At 49.3% G+C, this 24,863-nt stretch overlaps 1 protein-coding gene across 2 annotated transcripts in view; it reads right to left on the bottom strand.

Moving 5' to 3' along the window:
- The window catches only part of MYO5B (myosin VB), a 345,182-nt gene that overhangs the window by 138,535 nt on the left and 181,784 nt on the right, over positions 1-24,863 (bottom strand). For both annotated transcript variants that reach the window (XM_026496295.4, XM_026496293.4), the window contains exons 5-7: positions 10,050-10,206; positions 3,289-3,432; positions 1,836-1,917 (exon numbers count right to left, since the gene is read on the bottom strand). In XM_026496295.4, the coding sequence (XP_026352080.3) occupies positions 1,836-1,917; positions 3,289-3,432; positions 10,050-10,206 (383 nt within the window). The remainder of the gene's footprint in view (positions 1-1,835; positions 1,918-3,288; positions 3,433-10,049; positions 10,207-24,863) is intronic.

Below are 24,863 nucleotides of genomic sequence, written 5' to 3'. Positions count from 1 at the left end.
TGCAACATCCTTAAAGTTACGTTTGGGATAAAATAGTCCAAATACAAAGGATCTTGCCAGTACTTGTTCATTTTTCTATACAAATGACCTTAGAAAAAATTTTCATCCCCTGCAGGCTGGCTCTGAAAAGTCTAGCTGGGCCCATGTCCCCGGCTCTGGGAAGCAGAGAGGAGGATGGCCAAGGCCCTTAGTGTGGCCTGTATTCCTGGTCCCTTGTGGCCATAAACCACCATCAGAGCCCAAGGTGCCAGCTCAGGGAGGGACGCATCAAACAAGGCTTGTACCCGTCACTCCCAAGGAGTTTTCAGCTTCACTGGGGGAGATGCAGACTTGCCAACACTGAATAGAGTACAGCAGGAAACCAGAATATGCCCTCCCGGGCTTTCCTCCTCTGCTTCTCAATTTACGTCCCCTGGGAACCTTTTGACCCACCTCAGCTATGCTTCGCTCAGCATTCCCTTTCACCTTGTCCTGTAACGGACCATTAGCTAAGCGAGGGCAGGGCCACAACGGTTGCATTCAGCGCTCCATCCCCGGTGCCTAACACTGCCTGTGCAGGGTTCAGCAAACAAAGGACCCAATGCTAAACTCGATGACCGAGGCACCAAATGCGGCAGGAATTCACAAGCAAGTAAAGCAGAGGGTTAGGGGGCAGACTAAGGTTCGAACTAGCTGGTATGTGTCAGCTACGAGCAGCACAGGCTGGGGCTGTCAGAGGTGGACCTGGGGCTCGGCCCTGAAGACAGCTAGGATTTGGGTCATGGACAGCCTCAGGAGTCGGTTTCTCTCACAGATGCACAAGTGCCAACCAATCTGTGTCTAGACACCCAGCTCTTCATACCACCTGCCAGTACTGAACCTCCCCACGTCCCCTAAAATCCAGACGGCAGGCCAGAGACAGGATGCTTGGAAACACGGGATGCGATAGGGGCCCCCAGGCTTGCGACATCACACACCTCAGTCGGAAGATGGCTCTGAGGCCTCGGGGCCAGGAGTCCATCAATATTCCTTACCAGGTCGCGGTACACGGAAGAGGGAAGGCCCCGGGCCGCAAGGAGAGGCCCTCCATCAGTGATCTGAAGGACTAAAGCCTGCTTGCTTCCCTTGCTTGGCCCCAGCTCCACGTCAACAGTCTCCACGCAAACTGAACTTGCCCACAGCCCTCAGCAAACAGCATTAGCAGACGGGAAGCGTGATTCAGACCCACTGAAAGGCTGTCTTTTTTTCTCACAGCTACATGAGACAGGTGACTTGGTTGAGCAGCACTTTCGGTCTCTCCATCCCCCCCCCTCCCCCCGCATGCACCACTGGAGGCCACAGCGCCCCACCTGCTCCGGAGGAATCAGAGCGCACTGGGGCCTAAGGCTCAGCCCACCTTCCCTCCCGTTCAGCCATCTTCATCCTGCCCCAGCCTCTTACTCCCTCCTTCATCTCCACCTTTAAATAAGACTTAAAACGCACTGGCCACAATGACATGATGTGCATTAGCTAAATTTCTAGATCCTCATGGTGGGAACATGCTTTTTATGTGGTCTAAAGTGGAATCATTTTTCAAAATAATGCATGGAAATTCTTGTGTGCTCGGCAAACCACTGTTCTACCCCTGCCTGTTCCCCGCTCAAACGGATTTCTGTGGCGGGCAGCCTGGGACAACTACCCGAGTTTGCGGATCACGTACAGACACTCAAGGAGGTCTGGGGGGGTGGGGGTGGGACAGGCCCACAAGGGAGGCAGAACTGGAACAAGAACCCAGAATGGAGGGCTCCGCCACGGAGCCCACCCCCCAGCCCCCACCCCGAGGACAGGCACACACGCGTGCACACACGTTTCCGTACTTAGTGCAAGCTCTTTGAATTCCGGAAGACTGGCGGCAGCACAGAGCTGGTAGAAGATGTGGTAATTCCGCTCATCGTCTGCCTGGAGGAGGAAACAAGTTGAACAGTTTTAGGGCAGTGACCCCCGCAATCATTCCCTCACTCGCTCTCATCCCAGAGTCCTGTAAGTGACAGAGGTCAAGACTTGTGCTCACGTCTTCCCTCATGGCTCCACCACCTTCAACTCCCACCTCCAGACGTTCCATTCACAGTTATGTTCCTTCTTCGAGCCTGAGGATTTTTACCTCTCACCTGTTTTCCTTTTCTCCCACACAGAGGATCCCCTCTCTTCCACAGTGGTCGGTTGGTCGACACCAACACACACTTCTTCGGGTACCCGTGCAGCCTGGCTCACGTTGCACAGACTGTAACTTGCCTGCGCTAGGCTCCCTTTCTCCTCTGGGAAGCTTGGAACTGAGTCAGAGCTCTGCCCTTGCCCATCATGCCAGGCTGGGACAGTCATTAAAGGTCTAAAGAGGGGGGCAGGACTTACAGTGGACATTCGGGCTACAACTGCCTTAAATTGGCAGAGTGGTGGTGTTGGGGGGTGGGGGCTTCGGGAGGCCTGAGCAAAGGAAGAGGCAGGCTCAGGGGGTGTTCAGGGGAGCTCTGGCCACAGCCACCAGCAGCTCTGACCTGCACCCAGCACAGCGGGCTGTTTACTTTGCTGCCATGAGGTAAGGATGTGGGGCTGTCAAACCAAAATTGGTGGGGGGTGTGGAGAGCCTGGACAGAAAAAGGGAAACATGAATAAAGCTGGTTAAGAAATCCACTAGAGGTTTGTTAAGCATCAGCATGCAGACAGGCGTCTCTGAGAAGCAGCCGAGGCTGTTTGGGATGTCCCCTCTGAAGGCAGCTGAATGCCCGGGTAGGAAGTGTGCGGCCGCCTCACACCAGGACGTGCGCCATCTCAGGTCAGGGATGGGACACTGAAAGGGGGCTGGGGGAGGACTGTTTTCAGGCTAAGTAGATGTCTAAGTAATGTGCCTTTTGGGTTTTGTTTAAATATAACCTACAGAATAAGAAGGTTCTTGGAGAAGCTAAAGCCCACAACATTCCCCTAATGCTAAGACTCTCAAATCCATGAGGAACAGGACTATCTTCTTCTTCTTCCCTGTATCTCTGGTATCGAGCACACGGCTGGTATGTAACAAGCACTCATTAGGCTTGTTGATTGAATCTAAAAACAATACGCACTTCAAAACAATACTAGGCAGAAGATTTCTCAGGCCCGATGCCTACAGCATTTGCATGATTACTTTCTGATGTAATGAAAGAAAACCCAAAGAACAAGTGTACCCAGTTCCAGGTCCAAAAGAGGAGATGCTCTCCGGGCACAGGAAGTGGCTCAGGAAGCAAGTGAGCATCACTCGTGGGGGAAAAAGTACCAAAAGGCCCAACTCGTACCGCTCACCTGAAAGACCACTCTGGACTTCTCCAGCAGATAGGTCCTCATGTTGGCCCCAATGATGTGGTACCTCTTATCAAAGCCAATCTGAATGTACTTTCCGAATCGGCTGCTGTTGTCATTGCGAGTGGTTTTGGCATTTCCGATGGCCTGCACGGAACACACAAGAGGTGTGCAAAGCAAGGAAGGCTTCCTTGATTTCTAGGTGGTATGTGTGTGGCAGCAGCTCCTTGTCCTCTCTCCCCTCTTCCTTACAGAACCTCCCCTGCTGCTGAGATGACAACGAGCAGAGCTAAAAACAAAACTTCATTTCCTGCCTCCTTTGCTCCTAAGGATGGCCGGTGAGAGTAAGGAGTTGACTGGTGGACTCCTTCCAGCGATTCTAACTGGAACCTGTGTGGTGATGGCTACAGCTGTAGCAGTCACCTTGGGACCTGAAGGAAAGGTCTGGAGAATCACAGAGCTCACCACTCTGACACACTTGACTACTAAACCAACACCAGTATCTGAGAGCTCTGAACTTTTTGGTGAGAAAAGCAAACTTTCCTGTGCTTTGACCAGATCTCCACAACTAAGCAGTCATACGTCATTCCCAACTGATTAATTATATTTCTGAGAAAGAGACCAAAGATCAACATTAACCCCTCTATACCTCAACACTAGATCATATCAGGAAGACCTCACCCTCTGGATACCATTTCTCATGCAGCTGTAGGGGCAGAGTTCAAAACACCCGGCAAGAATTTCAAAACTGAGGGACTAAATGGCCTGGCAATGATTACTCACTTTCTACAAAACATCCCATTACTAATGTATCAGTAATGAATATATTAGTATTTTAATCCCTTTCACATTTACATTTTTAGGTGGTTAAAACACTGGGAAAATATCTACTATACATTTTCAGTTGTCTACGAAATTTAAGGGACACAGAGGTTGAAAAAAAATCCAAAATCCAGATGGACCCTCTACCCCTTCTCAGCCAAATCCGAGCCACAGAGCTACTGGTGATTCCTGACATCCCAAAACAACATAAGGCCCAGCTGGCATCTGTTATTAACAAGGCAAACAGAGCAGCTGAAAGCAAATCCCTGCTGTTTAAAAGATCACAATAATAAATACTCATGAAAATGTCCCATTCCAATTTTTGAGATGAATCAGGTGAGGCCTTGAGTCATGCAACCATTTGCTTACAGAAACCTAAGCCCAGCTCTGCACTACAGAAGCTGTTCAGTCTGGGAGAACCTGTGCTCTACACATCCACTCCCCATCCAAGTACACCTGCTGTGATCTCCCAAACGTGTGCCAAAAATCCAACCTTAATCAAGCTTCTGAATTTTACTGCCCTTTTACAGGAAACACAAAGGGCAAGGGAACACATTATCAACATGGTGAAGATACAATCAGCAAAGTCCAGTTTGTGGAACATTCTCAAAAACCATCTATAGTTTCAACAAATACATTTCAATATAAAAACTTCAAGATATTCACATTCCATAATTCATAAAATAGCAACAAGAGTCTTTGCCATACCTGACACCACTCCTTGTGACAGCTTAAGGGAAAGCTCACCCAAGGTCAAAGATCACAGTCGAAAGGTCTATCCTCCTTACCTCCCTAGGCTGCTTTGAGAAGCAACAGATCTAAAAGTACTTTAAAAGTATGTATGGCACCCACAAAGAGAAGAGGTTATTACTACCCAATCCATCAACTCTACCCCAGGACTCCCAACTCCTATGTATAAAGGACTCACGTGCAGTTCTTCGTCTTTTAAACACTTGCTAGATTTTTTTTTTGGTACGTGGCCACAGACTCAGGAAACGTTTTGATGAGTTATTGTAGATGAGAAAAGAAAAACAGGTTTTAACCTTCACTGAGTCCCACAGACCAAGAAAAAAAAGCAGAAATGATGCAAGTGGTCACAAAGTGGAAAATAAGCAAACAGTATGAACAGGAAATTCACAGCAGAAACTCATATGACCAATAGCATTAAAAAAAGATAACCTCACTGGACATCAGAAAACCATAGACTAAAATGGCAGTCCAGAGGGGCTGTAACTAAGAACTCGGACACTACAAAATGAGGAGGATGTGAGGACAAAGGAACTCTCCTACGTTGCTGGCTCAAATGGGAACCGGAACAATCGTTCTGAAAAGTCACCGGGCCTATCTAGTAAAACTGAATACACACGCACCTAACAGTGTAGCAACTCTACTTCTAGATATTACCTGGAAAAATACATAAGTGTATATGTGAGTAAGCACAAGAATGTTTGGTGCAGCTTGTATTTAGTAATTAAAAAAAAGAGAGAGAAAAAGAAATCCATCCTAAATGCCCACCAGTAGGGGAACGGATGAGTGTATTCACACAATGGGATATTACAAAGCAGGTATAAGTAAACTAGAACATGAATCGTGGATAGTTTAAAAAGACGTTGAGTACAAAAGTTGTAAAATGACAAAATATGCTACCATTCACATAGGACATAAGAGAACCACCTTTTTTGTTGTTTATGCATATGCAAATACATAGGAAGAGCAAATGGATTGGAATAATTTCAGTATAATTAGGACTATACAACAATGAGGGACACATCAATATGTGGAAGCACAGAGAAAGGAGCAACTAGCCACGCCCAGCACGACAGGAATGGCTTGAAGGAGTGTAAATTGACAGGGGTCTTAAAGGGTGAATGGAGTTTCTCTAGTGCAGAGGGGGAAGGGTTCTAGTTACTGACATGGCCTGGGTCAAGGGACAGGGCACGTGAGTGTGTGCAGTGGCCAGTGTGTTGGCACACGAGACAAGAGATGTGCCCAGTAAGTTATTCTGGGCACAGACTCTTGTATGAACAGGTTAATAGTGTCTTTTCTTAAAAGCAAAAAAGTTAAATCCTCCAAATTACATAGTAACCAGTCTTAGTTTAGATTGCCTTTGCGCACTGTACCCCCAGTCTCCTCTTTTTCCCGGGCTGGGGACAGTCTCTGGCCCTGGACTTGTGCGGTGCAGACTCTGGTCACCCCCAAGAAGCCACGTGACCCATCTGGCCTGGACTTGGTTCTGCCCCTGCTCTAACAGTCTCTTGATTACCAATATCCTTTTAATCAGTGCAGACTTGTGAACAAATCACTCCCAGGATGCTGGCAAGCTTACAGCAAGCGGGGTCAGAGAGCCCTGGCGCAGAGAATAAATCATCCCAATCCACCCTCAAGTCGCCTTTAATTCAAACCACTGCCACTTAGCGCTGCTCGCTGGGGATCCCACTGCCTCTGACCGTCCTCGACTCTGTCTCCCCAGGAGGCGGCTGCAGTTGCCAGGCTGCAGAAACAGAAATAATGAGACGGCGCAGGAGCATAGCTGACTGCCTGGTCGGGAGGTGCCATCCTGTGACTGGGCTTCCTGACGCCAGGGCCGACCTAGACCCCAAACTCGTGAAGAGCCAGGTCTTAGCACTGCAGAAGCTGCGCTTTCTCGGCCCAGCAACACATTCGCACCTGCCCAGTCCTTCCTGTCCACAATTCTTCTTTTCCATGTTTCTCTCCAAGATTTCTAATAGAACGCTTAAAAATTCAAGGGACAGTCTCCATGATGACCAAATCCTGTCAGTTGACAGAATGAGCCCTAGGGAATTACCCATACAGTTTCCAAAGTAGCAATTTGCACAAGGCAGAAATTTAACATTGCGAGCCCAAACCACCGCACCACTTATTGACATGACATCTCGCGTGAGGAGGCTGCTCCGTGCGTACACTCCTTTAGACCTTGGCGACTGAGCCCCATCTTGTGTGTTTTGGGGTGTGCGTGTTGCTCTCCCATGCCAAAGTACCCTGCATCCCCAGCAGTGCACCAGCCGTTCAGGACATAAACACTGAAAATGTGAGGTCGTTTTAGACCCCTAGCATTTAAAAACCATTCCCAAAGCAGGGAGGTGGATGCTTGTATGCCATTGTTCAGTGGCATTATTCATATCAGCCAAGAGATGGATTCCAAGTAGATCAGCAGAGGGGTGGACTAACAAAATGTGGTATTCTCCACACAATAAAGTACCGTCCAGCCGTGAAAAAGAAGAGGGTACTCCTACATTCTACAACACGGATGAACCTTGAAAACAGTAAGCCAGACACAAAAGAATATTGTATGATTCCACTTATATGAGGTGCCTAGAACAAATCTGTGGAGACAAAGTAGAATAGAGGGACGCCTGAGTGGCTCAATCGGTTAAGCATCTGCCTTCAGCCTGGGTCATGATCCCAGAGTCCTAGGATCAAGTCCCACATCGGGCTCCTTGCTCAGCAGGGAGCCTGCTTCTCCCTCCCTTTCTCCCCCTCCCCCCTTTTCAGGCTCTCTTTCTCCCTGTCAAATAAATAAAATCTTGAAAAAAAAAAAAGTAGAATGGAGGTTACAAGGGTCTGGCAGGGAAAAAAAGGCATTCTTTAATGGGTACAGTTTGCGATGATTAAAGAGTTCTAGAAATGGATGGTGGTGATGGTTGCCTAATACTGTGAATGTACTTAATACCACTCAAATTGTTCATTTAAAATCGTGAACATGGTAAATTTTATGTATGTTTAACCACAATAAATCAATTTAAAAAAACTTCCTTGTCTTGTACATGTTTAATAATGTGGTGATCTACCTTCATTAAATTCTCATCTTGACTAAAATTAGTTTGCCCAGGAAACAGAGATGTAACAGGTTTCTTCCCATCTCTGTTTTGCCCCGAAGAATTACCTCCCCTACTTCTAAAAGAGGCAGCACTCTGGGTCTTTGAAAACTTACTACCTTAAAAAATGACCTGAGGGGCGCCTGGATGGTGCAGTCGTTAAGTGTCTGCCTTCGGCTCAGGGCGTGATCCCAGGGTCTTGGGATTGAGCCCCACATCGGGCTCCTCCGCTGGGAGCCTGCTTCTTCCTCTCCCACTCCCCCTGCTTGTGTTCCCTCTCTCGCTGGCTGTCTCTGTCAAATAAATAAATAAAATCTTAAAAAAAAAAAAAATGACCTGAGTTTTGAAACTCAGAGGCAAAGGAGAGGCTGAAGCCTGGCTTCACTCACATTTGAGATGAAAGATGATGGTAATCCTAGAGAGCAATCTTAGCTGCTTCGATTTAAGTGCGTAACGGCCCCGGGGAGGCCAGGCCACGGTCCACCATCTCATTCTGAATTGAGGCCATTTCCAGGCCCCCACCTTCGGCTTAGAACACATGCCAAGAACAAACCAGCTACGAACAAGTTGCAGGTCTGACAGTATTAATATGCTTGCAGCCAGTAAGGCAGTTCATAAAAAAGCTCAATGATATGGAGATAAGGCTTATTATATTCAGTGAAAAAGCTGTAAGGAAACAGACCCAAATGTGGAGCAATTATCAGCAGGCTGCAGAAAGGCAAATTCAGGGGGGCCCCTACCAAGACCTTCTGAATCAGAAACTCGGGGGGGGGGGGGGTAGGGCCCAGCAATCTGGTTTAAAAAGCCCTCCAGGTGATTCCGATCCTCTCAAGTTTAAGAGCCATTGTAAGAGAATAGAAGTCTTTTTGTTCCCATCTTTTTGGTAAAAATGCCTCCAACTGTACTGACCATTTTCCAATCCATGTAAGAACAAATATGGAAACTTGCTTTTGTTGAATTGTTAATGCATTTGTTGTGTCCTGTTAGTCAACAGAGAATCAAAGCTCTCCAGATCAGCCAATCGTGGAGGCAGATTATACCTGCCAAAGCAATGAATTCCTAGGAACTGAGACTCAGTATTCGGTCATGCACTTGGTAAAGGAAGGGGGCGGGGGAGAGGGGATCTAGGAAGGTCCAGGCAGGTTCTGGTTTCCCTCAGCTTCAAAACAGTCTGACAGACTAACCACCTTGTTGACTTGGGTCTTAATCGATGCGGTTCAAGGCACTGCAGAGACATCTGAGACTATCTTGGCAGCTTTTGGCCTCGACTCAATTTCTTCTTCCTGAAACAAAGGAGCTGCCCTGGGCTGGCAGGGGTCCGATTCCCACCAGACCGTAACCCAGACAATAATCGAGAGCGTCCACTTCAGAGGCAGGAAATCAAAGCTGGCCCAGGGACCACCTCGATCTGCTTGATCAGAATTAAGCTTTTATGGAGGGAAGAGAGAGACAAAGAGAAATGGAGTTCTGACCCTAAAACATGGGGAGTCACAGCAAGATCAAAGTTTTAGGAAATCTCTCTGGCCCTGTACCTGTACTGACCGCTCTGGGGCTGGGGCTCGAGGTACAGACAACGAATGCCCTGGCCGTTCCTGCCGTCCCCGGGAACTGCTTCCTGAGGGTCAACAGATTCTGTGTTACCACAGAGCTTCCGCTCTACCTCCCCCGCCCAAGACAAAATGTTCAAATCTACCTAGCCTCCCACGCCCATGCAAATTGCCCTCCTGACCCAGCAGGCCTTCAAAGCCCCGGATGGTTTGGGTGAAGCAGGGCTTCGCGGACACACGATGGCAGCAGAGGTGGAAGCAGGACGGAAGGACACTCACTAGAGCATTCAGCAGAGCCCAGGGACGAGGATGACATGAAGAGGACATGCCACTCGGTACTGAGACCTGAAGGATGCTACCAGGTGGCATGACACCCAAATCTGTGGTCTTAGGGGCACCTTGGGCATTTTCTCCTCACCAGGAGAAAGGCATGACTGCGGACCATGTGAGCCACTTCAGAGACTCTAGGGGCAACCGCACGAGGCTGGCCGCCCAGCAGTCTGGCTGCGGGAGGAAGGAACTCTAGCCAGAAAGACCAAGTATGTTTGGAAGGCTTTACCTCCATGATGGGACTGGACGCCAGGACCTTCTCTTCGATGTTGGTGTCACTGGCTGAGCCGCCCACCGTGGCAAAGTAGCGCATGGCGTACTTGGCTGACACGGTCTTGCCGGCTCCAGACTCCCCGCTGACTATGATGGACTGGTTCTTCTCATCTCTGGAAGGGAAAAAGCTCTGGTCAGTGGCTGGCTGTGGAAAGGCTCTGTTGCCTTGGACTTGAGCTCCATCAAGATCATCTCATCTTCTTTGAAGGATAAACACGAGGAACAGTGTTCAGATAGTCTGAACACATTCTTGCCTAAGATCTGCAAGCCGGAGAAAGGAGAGTTCAAGAAAAGGGCTTACAAAGGGCACACACCCTTCCTAAGGGCCCTCAGGAAGGGCGATGTGGCCAGTTGGTCGTGATGACACTTCCTCCCTGGATGTAGCACCCCGAACCCGTGCTATATACACACACACGTACATCCTGAGAATTTACATAGACGCCCTTCCAGGTACATATTCTCACCTTTGATTCTGTGGTATGCCCATCTTGTGCCACTGCATAAGTTACAATTTTTCAAACACAAGGATCTTTTCCTCTCGTGTTTGAGCCTAGCATCCCTGTAGATAGAGTTTCGAATTTCTTGTTCATATATACGTATCATACAAGGGATGCTATTAACCACCAGACTGATCTTGCTTCAAGTTTATCAGAAATTAGATAGAACAGCTATCAGCTGCAGTAAGAGGGATTTCAGTAAGACTAAATGGAAGGCAGAAAGAAGACACTCTGTACCAGATACAGACGCATCTATATTCACCCGTTTAAAAGAGCAGAATGACACACAGGTAATGCAGAGAGCAGCCCATCAGATCTCCAAGGAACAGGTGTGTTCAAGCATGGGGCGAGAACAAATGTGTGGGCCACAGATTTGGCAAATGAACTGCTTGGAAGGGCTATAGTCAGGCACCTACATCCCGCTCGCAGGAAGGCAGGCACTCTGCTCTCAATCTCAGCCCCTCTAACAGTGCACGGCATTAAATACATGCTTCTAGGGATTAACCAGCAATCTCCCCCTTTCCAGATGGGTAAGCCTAGGAGCGTGGAAGTGGGTTTGTAACACAGGCCTCCTGGCACCGGCCCACTACTACTTACACCAGCTCCTGGGGCTTCCTCGGCAGAGCAGGCCATAGCAGAACAGAGAAGCCACCACAGGTTGCCTGCCCCACCTTGCTAATTATCAACACAGGTAGACTGTGGCTTATCAGCACAGGGGAATGAATGCTGGCCCTGCTTCTGATCTGGGCCCGCAGCCAGGAAGTAGGAAAGCAGCGTGATGACACTGATGTCAACTAGAAGAGGACTAGATAGATAGGAGAGACCTGGGCTGGGGGTGGGAGCACAGGGCAGACTCAGGTGTGGTAACTGGGTTAAAGTAACCCTAAGCGAGGGCCATTGTTCAAGGTCAGCAAAGGGGGATGTGGTCTCAGCTCACACAATCCATTGTCATCAGATGGGGAGGGATGGGAGTAAATCCAGGTGGCTGAGCACACTGTTGAGAAGATGGGGGGGGGGAACAATGGATCTTCCAAATTGGCTCTACAACCAATTACCTGATGTAAATCCTATCTAGTATTTGGAGGAATAAGAAGTAGCTTTCTGAGATCCCTTGTAGTTCTAGAAGCCTGTGGATGATGCTTGTATTTCCCAGGTTCACTCATTTTAATTTTATAGGATATCCACCAGACCCTGGGGATGACAAGTGTCACCTCTCCTCTCAATACTTCATAATCAACTCCCTAGAAAGTGGCTGAGAAGCACAACCCTCCCGGATGACCTCTAGCCCTGGCCCATGGACCTCTGAAACAGACCTCCACTTGACCCCAGCTTCAGAAAACGCACCATAACCACAGTAAAGAGAAGTGAATTGCAGAAGCCACACCCCCAGGTCTGAAGTTTTGCCTCAGGTCCCGACATTCGACCAAAAATCAATGAATGAGCACAGGAGGCATCTGAGTCTTACCCCTCAGCAGAGGGTCACATGGGAAGGAGAGGCAGAGACTGTCCAAAGAACTCAAGGAGGCTCTTTGGGAGCAACAGATAGATGCTAGGAGAGTGCGAACCAGAGCAGTGGGGGCAGGGGGTGAGTGTTGCCTGGCTCCCCGCGGCAACAGCGCACACATGGCAAACTGGACTGGGAGGAGACACGGAACACAGTACAGCTGGCACACACGAGGCATCACAGACCCATGACACGCGTCACTTTTCACCTGCAGTGTCGAACTGCCCTGTGCATCACTGGGAAATGACTGTAAGGCCAGGCACTGGGCTCAGGACAGACAGCAGCTCCTGCAAGAGGCAGAAATTCTGAGGAGCAAGCAGGCTGTTCTAAGGGTAAGTGGTCAGGAATTCAAGAAGGGGGACCGGCTCACGTGACAACAAAGTGTCAGGAACTCAAAAGACGGAATCAAGGCGGGGAAACAAGACTGGCAGGATGCGGAGGCAACTTCTGATGCTGATAAAAATGCATGCACGTGGCCAAGATATTGACAAGAGTTACAAATCTCCCCAAGTTTTAACAAATCTTTACATTCGAGGCTCTTGAGCATGAGAGAGTGCGGGGATTGGCAGTAGGGCTAACTGCTGCCTAACTTGACAGATATTAGATGTGATGTGACATGTAGGCTAAAGTCAGGTAAATTCACCTCTTCTTCGACCAACAAGTACCTTTTGACCCCTTCCCTTAGACCATTCTCAGAGATTTTTAGTTGGAGATTTTTATGCAGCTCCCCTGCACTTCTGCATATGCTGCCCACTCCCATCCCTCATCCACTGCTGGGCTAGGTGCACAATGGGTGCACACATACACTATTTGGTCCCGGCCCATAAGCTGGCCTCAGGGATGACGGACAACAGCACTCTCTTGTTCTACATATATTAGCGTTGCTTCCAACGCAAACAACTGGCAACCAGAATATGGGCATTAAAAACAAACTTGAACCTCATTTGCAGTAATTAGCTAGCTGACTTCGGACAAGGTCGTTCATGATTTGACCCTTGGTTATCCCAGCCCAGTCCCTCATGACTGGGAGGCCCAACTAAGCTCCTGCTGGTCTTTGTGGCCACCTTGAGGTAGGTACCCAGGCCTCTGATGCATCCTCACACTCCTGCCTGATTGTGCAAAAGCACAGCGCTCATCAGGTTTCTCCCACCCCAAACAGCAAACTGCTCATTGCTTGTTGAATCAAGTCCAAACCCCTTAGCTGAGCATTTGAAACCCTCTACAATGCACGCCCCTAACACTAAAACCCTTCACAAGTGTGGCAGACCAGTGCTACAGACAGAACACTGGGCTTTTAGTCTAAGGATCTGGCCTGAGGCCTGGTTCTGCCATCAGTCAGCTCTTTGTAAACCTTCACACCACGTTGCAGAGCATATAACCATCTCCCCGATTCGCTGCAAGACTGCAGGACATGATCTCTATACTTTCTGTGGGATGATGGTATTGGAGTTCAGCCAAACTGGACTACTTGTCAGTTTCTGACACTGCACACTTTCCCACCACTGCCATGTATGGTTTCCCTCTAACCGACCTCACCTTCACCATGGACCTTCTCTCCTGAAGTCCTGCTCCATGCAGAGCCCACTCCGTCCTGCCTCAGGCGGCCCAGCAGGCCATTATTTCCCATGTTCTAAAGCCCAACATCATTGGCTTTGTACCACTTTTAAGACACTGTCGCATTCCACCTTATGTTGATATGAGTCCTGGTCATTTTTCCTGTGTGACTTTCAGTCATTCCTTCCCTTTGGGCCTCTGTTTCTTTAGCTCTAGAGGACAGGTTGTGACTGGGACCTCATCTCTGACGCTGGAGGATTCCACCACCGAAGTCCTAATAGGAAGTGTGGGTGGGGGAAACCACTCTGTTTCAAATTCCGGTTATTTAGGGCTGGTTTGGGGTTAGAAGTTTTTAAGTACGCAATTCTACCCAATATCCTTCAAAAATGTAATCCATATATAGCTCCAACCATTCAGCCCAATTATAAACAGGCCTGACCTAGCAACTTGGCCCAATTTGCTTTTCAATGGATTATTTTCTCCAAAGTTCTGTGGAAAACTCCCTTTAGAAAAAGAAAACAATGGCCAAGGGCTTTCACACCCAGCTGTTATCAGGTCCAGGCTGTCTTCAGAGAAGGATGCAATACCTCCGACAGGGGAAGTCCCTTGAAGGCCTGTGCCTCGGGCAAGAGCACAGGACCCTAAGGCACCTAGCTGTCCTCCAGCTAAACACGGACCACACATACACATACACACACACACACACACACACACACACACGCTCCTCCATTTCACACTGGATCTCCTCCTTTGCTACCTGAGAGGCAGAATTATTGCTAAACCACCTCCTGCAAACATTTCCCACCAAACCACTGCAGGGTTTTGAGCTCTCTGAGTCAGGTCCATCCCCACCCGCTCCCCGTTTTGGAGGGGGGCCCCCGCAAAGGACAGTGTAGGCAGATGGCTGTTAAGGCACCTGACGTTACTCCACTGAAGGAAAGCCCTGTTGATCAGCCCAAAACTGTGGGAACCTTAGGAAACGCTGGTGAGATGTTATCTTGTTTGGGTTTCCTGCAGGGAATGACTGGTCAGTCACCTGTGCCTCCCAGTCAGCAACAGGTACACAGAATACTCAGGGAGACACTGTTCCAGCTGACTCGGACAGAGAGAAGCCTCCGAACAGCTCCAGAGCAACCACCCGAGCTGTGACGGACAATGCTAAGTGCCCCACCCACGGACCTGTGTGTCACCTCTGTCCTCACACGGGTCCCTGTGTTCTAGCAGCCACAGTCCGTCCTCACGCTAGTCGCTGAACTGAGAAACCATGGAGGGCAAGCACTCACTTCAACCTCGAATCCCCAGGGCTCCTGGCACCCATGCCTCTCTGTCCCCACCCCCCTACCGTGCCTTCTCCGTGTAAGGGGCACCAGCCTCCACTCCCCCACGATAGCCGCAAACCTAGGAATCCTTGTCCCTCACTTTCCCCCAGGCTCCACGTTAGCAAGTCCTATTATGTTATCTCCTAATACAGTCCGTCCCCTTCTCTGCACACCTCAGGCCTGGCCATCACCACCTCGGACATGCATGACAAGGACAGCCTTCTGACGTCCACTGCCACATCCCCTAGCATGCCCTCCTCACGTGACCTCCTGTACGCGAATACTGGATCACTTCTCTCCCCGGCTCTCAGCCCTCCAATGGTACCCTCTGCCCTCAGAGGGCCCAGCTTGATCGCGGTCACTCTCCCCTTCGTTGGCTACATCCAAGCCACGCAGGGCTTCTTTGTCCCCTCCTACTTTAGAGCTGCCTGAAGCTTTTCTAGCTCAATCTTTTATGTGATCTCCCAACTCTTAATGCCTGGTACTCAATCACACTCTGCCTTTGGCGGCTCTTGCATTTTACCGCTTTTCAGTGCAATTAATTACTGCCTATTTCCATCATGCTCGGGCGGTATGCAAAACTGTTAGCCATGCACCCCATGCTCACGATTCATAAGACTATTGGGTGCCAGTCTTACCACTTTAAAGAAGATAAAGCTAAAGTTTAGAGAAGCCAAGAAATATGCCCAGAGTTCTCAGCTAGTGAGAAACCAAGCCCAAACTCAAACATAGGCTTCCACCTGTCTGCCTGACTTCCCAATGGGCTGTGCTGGGACGTTGCTGTCATTACACCCCTTGTGTAAGAAAGCATCCCTTAATGAATTCCCCCCAGCACAAATCTAGCCTGAATATAAGAGATTAGATGTGAACCGGGCGTCCTTAGCACTAGTTGGCTTAGGCCTTCAGCTGAAACGAGGCTTCATCAGAAGCTCTTCCCTGACTACCTTGCCTTCACAGCATTCACCATACAATTTCCTAACAGTTTACTCACCTACTCAGTGTTCTCCTCACCCTTGTCTCTCCCACCAGAACGTAAGTCCCATGATGGCTGACTTCGGATGCAGGGGCCTGGACGGGCAGGCCAGCACCCAGACTGTGTGAAGACCAGAGCCCCACCAAGGACCATCAAGTATAGTGGTCCATACAGGCTGCGCTCAGCCACTGGTGCCCCCTTGAGTTGTGCAATTTACTGCCCACAAAACCAAATTTGCTGGTCTCTGCCCTGTGCTCAGCCTCTCATACTCATTCATGGGAAGGGGACTGCAGGAGATCGAGTCTCAGGTTCAACTACTGGCCTGACTCAGGCTCTTCCTGAGAAAGAGGTGGGAATGACATGTGGTAAAGCCCCCTGCCACCACCCAGACACAGTGCCATTGCCCAACAGGACAGAGGGGAAGCCTGGCTAAGGCACAGTAGGAAGGACACCCTGTCTCTGAACACATCATTAAGCCCCTCCATCATTTCCTTCTCTAGTGACAAATCATCCAAAAATTTGGGTGTCCGTAGACTATATTCTGTTTACTAATGGGATAATCAATCTATTTCTTGCCTGTCTGTTGGGTCTCTAATTATATTTTCAACACCCTCATCACCACACAGAGCATCTACAGCTTTAAAAAAAAAAAAAAAAACAACTACATTAGAGAATGAGGATCCAAAAAATTTGTAATTAAGAATTTGTTTGGGCAGCGAGGTGGCTCAGTTAAGTGTCCAACTCTTGGTTTTGGCTCAGGTCATGATCTCGGGGTCACGGGATCGAGCCCCACGTCAGGCTCCACACTCAGCACAGAGTCTGCTTGAGACTCTCTCCCTCTGTTCCTCCCCCCACTCACGTGTGCACGCGCTCTAAAATAAATAAAAATCTTTAAAAAATAACTTTTGTTCAACAAAGGCTTGTATCAGTTCCATGTACAGAGTTAATAATTGGGAAACAGGCTAAGAAAATTCAAATGACTCTCAGAAGCAGTGCTGACTAAAAATATGACAATAGTAATACGGTTTACTGTCTTTAGAAGCTCAAATGCAAAGCAGCAATAAATGCTTAGTGCTATAAGCACACAATTCTATTAAAACAAAATGATATCAAAACCCTAGAATGAAGAAATTAGGTGAAGTCAGGTGGAGAACAGAATCAGGTTAGGGCAACAAAACTGGGTTCGGTGTGGAGCTAAGAGTAAGGCTCGGGGGACAGAGAAGTTTGCCTGGAGGTTAAGTTAGGCCGGAAGGATAGAGAAAATTACGGCGAGGCAGAGCCACACGACTACTCTGAGTCCACGGTTAAAGGCTTCCTCCGAGGTGGGGGGCACTGGAGAGGACACTCTGCTGCGACAAGGGGCTGGCCCCAAAAGCTCCAAGCAAGAGATTCTAGCACTCCTGCCAACAAGAGAGCTGAACCTCAAAGTGGGAAGGCAAACATCCTGCGCACCTGGAGGGAACACACCCGTGCGAAGGGTCCTATTAGCCCAAGGCACCCCTGGTTTCTAGAGGGAGGGGGGCGGAAGAGCATCCCTGGGCACCTCTGCTATCAGGCACGGATTTCTTACACCGCCACACCCTCCCCTCCACCAGGTAGGGCTGTGCGCTCAGGTGCTGTCTAGAACTCAAGCCAAGTCATTCAGGAAGGCCGTCATAAATATTCATGAGAAACTGCTCAGTTCGTATTTAGCAGTTAAGAGTTCTAAGTGTCTCCTCGGAAAGATGAAATCGAACCTTCTGACAGTGTAGGAGAAGTACTTAGCGCATTTAACATCCAAGTATCACTTCCCCACTCCAGTTTCACAGCGGCCCTCGGAGGGCAAAGTTCTATTTATAAACCTCCGAGGTGTAGCATGATACAGGTAGCAGCAAAATGAATCCGTCCCTTCCACTCACTGGCTGTTGCCGACAGAGGCGGGCTCCTCTCCAATGGGACAGACCACAGAAAGAACCTCGGGGAGCTTACCAAGCGCCCCCACCCCCCACCGGCAGATAAGCAGGTGCGGAGGGAGACTGAAAACCGGTGAGGGGCTCCTCGGTGCAAATGGGAATGTGCCCACTTCTTTGCTCTTAAAATAAGGGGCTGGGAGAGGCTCCCTGAGACCTCTTGCTGCTCCTGCACTCACAGTGGAGCTGGGCGATGCATTCCGTATTAACCACAGTCACCTGCTAATGCCGAACGTTTGGGAACTCTGAAACCTAGGGACTCGGGGAGGAGGAGCACCAGAAGCAGGTGTTTTCTGCGATTTTATACTTTATAAACTTGTTTTGGTTAAACGTTGTCATTAGCTGGGGTGAACTATGATACACAGTTGTACCCTCTAGCGCCAAGTCAGCATCCCTTTTCAAACTATTTGGTTCTGGGAACCTGCTTCTGCACACACGAACACACTCTAGTAATTCAGCTACATAGCTTTTCAGGAGTCCAGCTGGCACGTGAAGCGAGGCGTGAGTAGCCCAGTCGAAAGCCCGTTCTCCTTCTCTGCACCGCACACATGCTCTGCCAAGCTATGGTGAGAAACAAGGGCTTGGACTTTATATAGATATTGCTTTATTCACTCATCTCTTAGACTTAGGGCACTAGTGGAGGTCCGTTTCAGCATCTCCTCTGCTTCTCCAGGCTGCCTCTAAAGTGATCTCATCTTCCCTGGTGACCCTACCTGCCACTGGGACAGAGCTCCTGAGAGGCGCGCACAGGCACCAGCACCGCCTGCACGAGTGGGCGTGGAGGCTGCAGAGGGCTCCAGAGGCCTGCGTGTCCCAGCCAGAGCTCTCCAGCTCCCCGCTTCTTTCCTGGCGTGGACGGTTTGGTGCTCCACGCTCAACAGCAGGGACCTTAGGAGTGGCCCTTGACTCCTTCCTCTCCCTTACCCCATCAGGCAAAGTTGGCTATACTGCCTGATTCTTTCTCTCCTTTAGACCCAGCTCCTCTTCCTCATCCCTTCTCTCCTGAACCCAGCCAGAGCTCCCCAGCTGGTGGTCTGGTGCTCATTCTATTCCATCCATTGCCCTCATTGCTGCTGGAATGCTATTTCTAAAAAACTTATTCCAATGCGTCTAGGCCTGCTCGGCACTGCTGCAAGAGACACTACGGCCTGAAGGATGCAGTCAACGTCTTCAGCCTTCTAAGCCCTTCATGATCTGTTCCCAGAGACCATTCCAGGCAGAGGCATCAGGCTGTGCAGAAGGTGGGAAAGCACGGTGTTCAGGGAAGAGGCAAAGTTCAGGACAGTCAGATCCCAACAGGCAAGTCATGGTCTTTGGCCACACTTTGCAAAGAACCAGCATTTGTTCACTAACCCTGACACCGCTAGAAACACCCGCAGAGCTTCCCAAACTACCTCAGCTGGATCCCACACCAAACCAACTGGGTCACCACCTATGGCCGTGGGCACTTTTTATTGGATTCCACACGTGATTCTCCTTTCTGCTACATTAGTCCTGCTAAGGTTGAGAACCGCCACTACAGACGCGACAGCTTAATGAAACGGGTCACTATATAAACACGTTCGGGTACTGGCAGCAGTTCTAATGCCCTGTAACTTACTTCTATCAATATTAGCCCAATACAGCGTAACCCTGAACTTAAAGATTAGCTTTAAGAGGCTTAACAGAGTCCTAAACCACCCTTCCTGGGTGCAGACAATAGAAGCCGGTACATTTAATTCCAGTACTCCGGCAGATGGCTTCTCGTAAGTCACCCGGAAACCAAAGCAGCATCTCATCAACGACATCTCCGTCGTTGACACCCGCACAGTTAAACACCGGTGCACAGCCGTCAGCTCCGGACGATAGAAAAGTACACAGCCCAGGCCGGTGCCTGCTGACGCGGGCCACTGGGAAGAGTGAACCATTTCATGCGGCCATCTCCGTCAGGGGTCTCGACCTGGGCTCCACTGCAAGAATGAGGACACCCGTGAACTTCGAAGCACTAACCACCATACCTTCAGTTTCCTAGATTCTAACAACTCTGACATCTCCTTCAGTTGGGAACAGAGCAGAAGAGCAGCCCCAGCCGGCCCCGGGGCTTTGGCCGCCCGTCGCAGCCGCTGCAGCTCGGTTCTCGCACTCCTCGCTGCAGTGGTAGTTACCGCATTGGCCACTAACGGATCAACAATCCTTCCCGCTTCCAGCTTTCACTTCACCCACACGGCCCACGGAAAGGGTGCAGACGCAGGAGGTGAGAGAGCACGTGGCACAGGGAAGGCACTCTCTTGACCAAAGGTCCTCCTCCGTTGGCTCGATTCCAGGTGCCCCAGGGAGCAGCCACCAGCTGGATTTGAGGGAGAATTCTCACACTGCTCCACACTATCGAGCCTCACCAGGGACACCATTACAACAGACTCGGACATACAGGCTTGTGAGAAGTGGGAGACTAAGAAACCAGGGGTTTCAAGCTGCAAGAACTCGGAGACATCCTGGGGGACGGGGAATCAACTCAACCCCAGGAGCTTCAGCCACCGCCTGGCCAGAGCGAATCCAAGGACTACAAGTCATTAGGAAGCTGTCGTCAGTGCCACATGACAAAATCTCAGCAGCTCCAGTCCAGTGGGACCATCCATGCCCTTCCACACTCAGCCACACGCTCTTCATCCTCCTTCCTGTCGCCTTTCCTTCACCCAGAATTCTTCCTTCTCCATCTCTTTCCACACCCCCCCACCCCTGCCAAGCCAGCTGGAAATAGGTACTCCTACCATTTTCCTTTTCCCATGGAGGAAACAGGGCAAAGACACCACATGATTTGTGGAAAGCCACGCTGAGCTGCAGAGTTCCTCCTGGACATCCCGTCCAGGGCGCTTCCCATCGGCCACGCAAGGGCCCTCAAACACATCCTGCACCCGACCACAGGAGGGGCTGCTTCGTGAAGACACCTGCTTCAGACTGAAGGTGTGCACGTGAAAATATAACCACCCCTGTGACTTAGTGGATAGTTCACAGAACCGTTGTGCTCATCAATTGCACACTAAATGGTGACTGGTTATTTATCAACAGCACTCTTCCATTCGTGAATCTCTTTGGCACAATGTCCAAGTCTAGATTCTGAGATAGAATGGATTATACCCATCGGGTCTAAACACATCTGAGTCCTCAAAACAAAGACTCACTTTAATGGGCTGGAAAAGACTTAATAATGGAAAGCCAATCAATCATTCATTAGGCTGTCAGGAAAACCTGCTGACTCTCAGAAACATCTCTAGCAAAACTAAAGTTGTAGGGTTACTTCTCCCTTCTCTCAACACACAGGCCTCTGTACGGTCTTAGATGTGCACCATCTGGGAAATCCTACTTATGTGCCTGCGTGTGTCAACCCCCCTCTTCACGGTATTCGGAGCCCTGAGGTTGGCTAAGACTTCCTCCTTAACTGCACGCACTCCTTGAGATTTTAAACTTGCAAATGGATGAAATTATTTCAATAGATGAAAAGGCCACACTTATGTCAAGCCTTGAAGTTCTGCAATATTGCAGCCTCCGGCCAAAAAAGCGCACCTTCTTGAGAGGATCACAGGCTCTTTCACTACTCGGGCTGGGCAAGAGAGTAACCAAGACCTTGGTTCTAACAGACAGTTTCTATTAATCAATAGGAACCTCCCTGCCTCCTATCAAGTACCTTTTTAGATAGCACAGAGACAAGCAGCCAGGAGTTAGCAATAAAATAGAAGACCTAAGTAATACGCATCATCAAAATTCACAGTAATCAATATCAATTCCAGCCGACTACCTGGTCGCGTCTGAAAGTTCCATTTAGCATTCTGCCAGCACTGCGAGGCAGGTCAGGCAACACTCCTCCTGCTTTGCAGGCATAATAACCAGTACAAAGTGTAAGTGATTTATCTAAAGCCAGGGTTTCCTTCGCAGAACCCAGCGATGCTCCCTCCCCCTCCACGGCCAAGCCCAGCAGGGGTGGCGGCACGGAGTACTTTGCCCAGGTTACAGCCCAAGCGCCCTTGGGCATGGGTGGTAGGTCAACAAGGACAGGGACCCCGGAAGTGGAAAGAAGTCTGACCTGAGTGCCTACAACCCTCTCAGCATCAAGAAGGGGAGGAGAAAGGATATGACGAGGGGGACTCAGCTGCCTACCAGTCACTTGGCAATTCTTTACCGCACACCCACATGGGGTAAAATCTTGAGCTGGTTTCTAAGTGAAATTGCTCCTGTGAGGGGCTGACAAGAAAGGGACATTCAGCACACCTAAAAGGCAGGGTTTGTACTAAAATACCTACAAGAGACTGACAGCCTAATGCTGAAGGAGACCACAGAGAGGGCGGAGATGCTGGGGAACGATCCCCAAGGGCCGCGTTCCACATCGACCTTGACAGCCCTAACCTTAACCTTGACCAAGACTTACAGGTTCAAGGGATACGGGAATTCACTGTGCAGCGGGTTCGTGGGACAGGGATCAGACAGCTGAACCAAAGACTTAGAAAAGTTTTTCCTGGTCTTTGCACAGCAATTTGGGGGTACAAACGTAATCATGTAACTACCTCGTCCTCTAGGTGAAAAAGAATCCCTATCATAAACTCCCCCTTTTCTAAAAAATTCAACGATGACTCCCCAATAAAACAGGGAATTTTTTTTTTTTTTGAAGATTTGTCAGAGAGAGAAAGAGCATGAACAGGGGGAGCGGCAAGCAGAGGGAGAAGTAGGCTCCCCACTGAGCAGGGAGTCTGACACAGGACTCAATCCCAGGACCCCAGGATCATGACCTGAGCCAAAGGCAGATGCTTAGCCAGGACGCTTAGCCACCCAGGTGTCCCAAAACAGACTGTTTTTGAAGCTTTGGGGGGCTAGGTAATATAATTAAAGCAATCCTCAAATATTCCCAGGGCCAGAATTTGTCCTTGTTTATCTTTGGACTTTCCCTTTAAGTCTCTCCTCACTTGTAAAACCCCAAAGGGCCTGTTGGTTGGTTGAAGGCTTAGTGTCACTTAGCAAAATCCATAGTTTTAGATTTTATGGTAAGAAATATTCTCCTGAAGCAGGTGTGCCCAGGGTAAGGGAAGCTGGACTTCGTGGGAGGTACCGGTTCTCTTCCTCAAGAATACACGAAGGCACACTTTGCTAGCTCATCTCCCAGAGCCCTCTTGCTGCAGCTCACAATACTCCCCCTTCTCTGCGCTGCCCGTTGAAGGAAACTGCTCCTGCTAAGAGCTTCAGATCCTCCTAGCTGCTGTCTGCTGTGAGCACTGTGATCGTAGTCCTTGTGTTTGGCAAACGCTGACCCGAAACAGATGAAGATTCCTGCCAGTACGTCAGGGCTCTCCAGTCCTGGTCTCCTGGCACACTACAGGCTCCAAGGCCGAACTGGGAAGCTAACTCATCAACCAGCTAAGCAACAACTTGGTGCATTTTGCTGAGCCCTGTTTTGGGGCTTCCTGAAAGGAACAGAGAAAGGGCCAAAGGCAAGGTGTCAGGCCGTGGGGCAGGCCTCCAGAACCCAGGAAAGCAGGATCACAGGGCTGTGCAACCTGCCACTCAGTTGCTCAGATTTTTTTCTTTTTAAGAGTGTGTGAACAGAGGGTGGGGAGGGCCAAAGGGAGAAAAAGAGAGAGAATCCCAAGCAAGTCCCACGCACAGGGCAGAGCCTGCGCAGAACCCAACCCAGGGCTTGATCCCACGACCCCTAGACCTGAGCCGAATCCAAGAGTTGGATGCTTAAGTGACTGGGTTACCCAGGTGCCCCAGATGTTTCTTCTTTGATCCTATTCTCTTTTTCCTTTATTTCCTTACTGTGTTGGGCTGTCAATGCCACCAAAAATCTGCACATAGGTGCTTATTTGCAGCTTTATTCATAACTGCCAAAACTTGGGAGCAACCAAGATGTCCTTCAGCAAGGGGATGGATAAACTGCAGTATATCGGCACAATATTCTTCAGCTCTAAAAACAAATGAGCCAGCAAGCCATGAAAAGACATGGAGGAAACGTAAATGCTTATTATTAAATCAAAGAAGCCAATCTGAAAAGGCTACAATTCTGTGTAATTCCAAATATGTGACATCTCGGAAGAGTCAAAACTTTGGAAACTGTAAGATGAGTGGTTGTGAGGGGTTGGGGGCAGGGAGGGAGGTGTAAGCAGGCAGAGCAGAGAGGGCTTTTAGGGCACGGAAGCTAAAGTTAGGACGTCATAATGATAGGTACGTGCGACTCATCATACACATTTGTCCAAACCCACAGATCATACGACATCTAGCATGAACCTTAACGGGAACTATGAATTTGGGGTGATTATGATGTGTCTGTCTGTTCATCCATTGTAACAAACATAGCACTCTGGTGGGGGATGTAGATTATGAGGGAGGATATGCAGGTGTGGGGGCGAGGGGGGCGATGAGAAATCTCTGTACCACCCTCTCAGTTTCGCTGTGAACCTAAAACTGCTCTGAAAAAATTAAAGTCTTATTTTATATACACAAAAAAAGATGTTAAAATCTTAGACTACTCATTCTTTGCATTCTATGGAACTCATTGTAAAAATCCGTGTGAAAGAAACATTTGAAGTCTTTAAAATATCAATGTAAAGCTATGGTTTAAAGATACAGTCAACCATGGAATGCTCCAAACACTTATATTACCTAATTCCATGTAGCAACCCCACACACGGGCATTTTCCGTGTACCCAACGACAGATTCTCAGAACATTCCCAGGAATAAGGTCCTATTCTGATCATCCCTATGTCACAGCAGGAAACAGACACAGAGCAGGAAGACTAGAGTCACACAGCCACTGAGAACCAGTGTGCGACTCGGCCCCTGGCAGCTGGCTCGGGCATCCCTGCTCTGCGCCACGGCGCTGCCTCGGGGATGAGGGGGTGGCCCCTGCAGCAGGGCATCCTAACGCAATCGTTTTGGTGGGTAACTACTTCAATTACCACTCTCAGGCTAATAAGTGGTGGGTTTAATAAGTAGTTTCAAAGAATTACAA

The sequence above is a fragment of the Ursus arctos genome, unplaced genomic scaffold (assembly GCF_023065955.2).
Source record: "Ursus arctos isolate Adak ecotype North America unplaced genomic scaffold, UrsArc2.0 scaffold_17, whole genome shotgun sequence".
Taxonomy (NCBI): domain Eukaryota; kingdom Metazoa; phylum Chordata; class Mammalia; order Carnivora; family Ursidae; genus Ursus; species Ursus arctos.
This window is presented reverse-complemented; position numbering and strand designations above follow the sequence as displayed.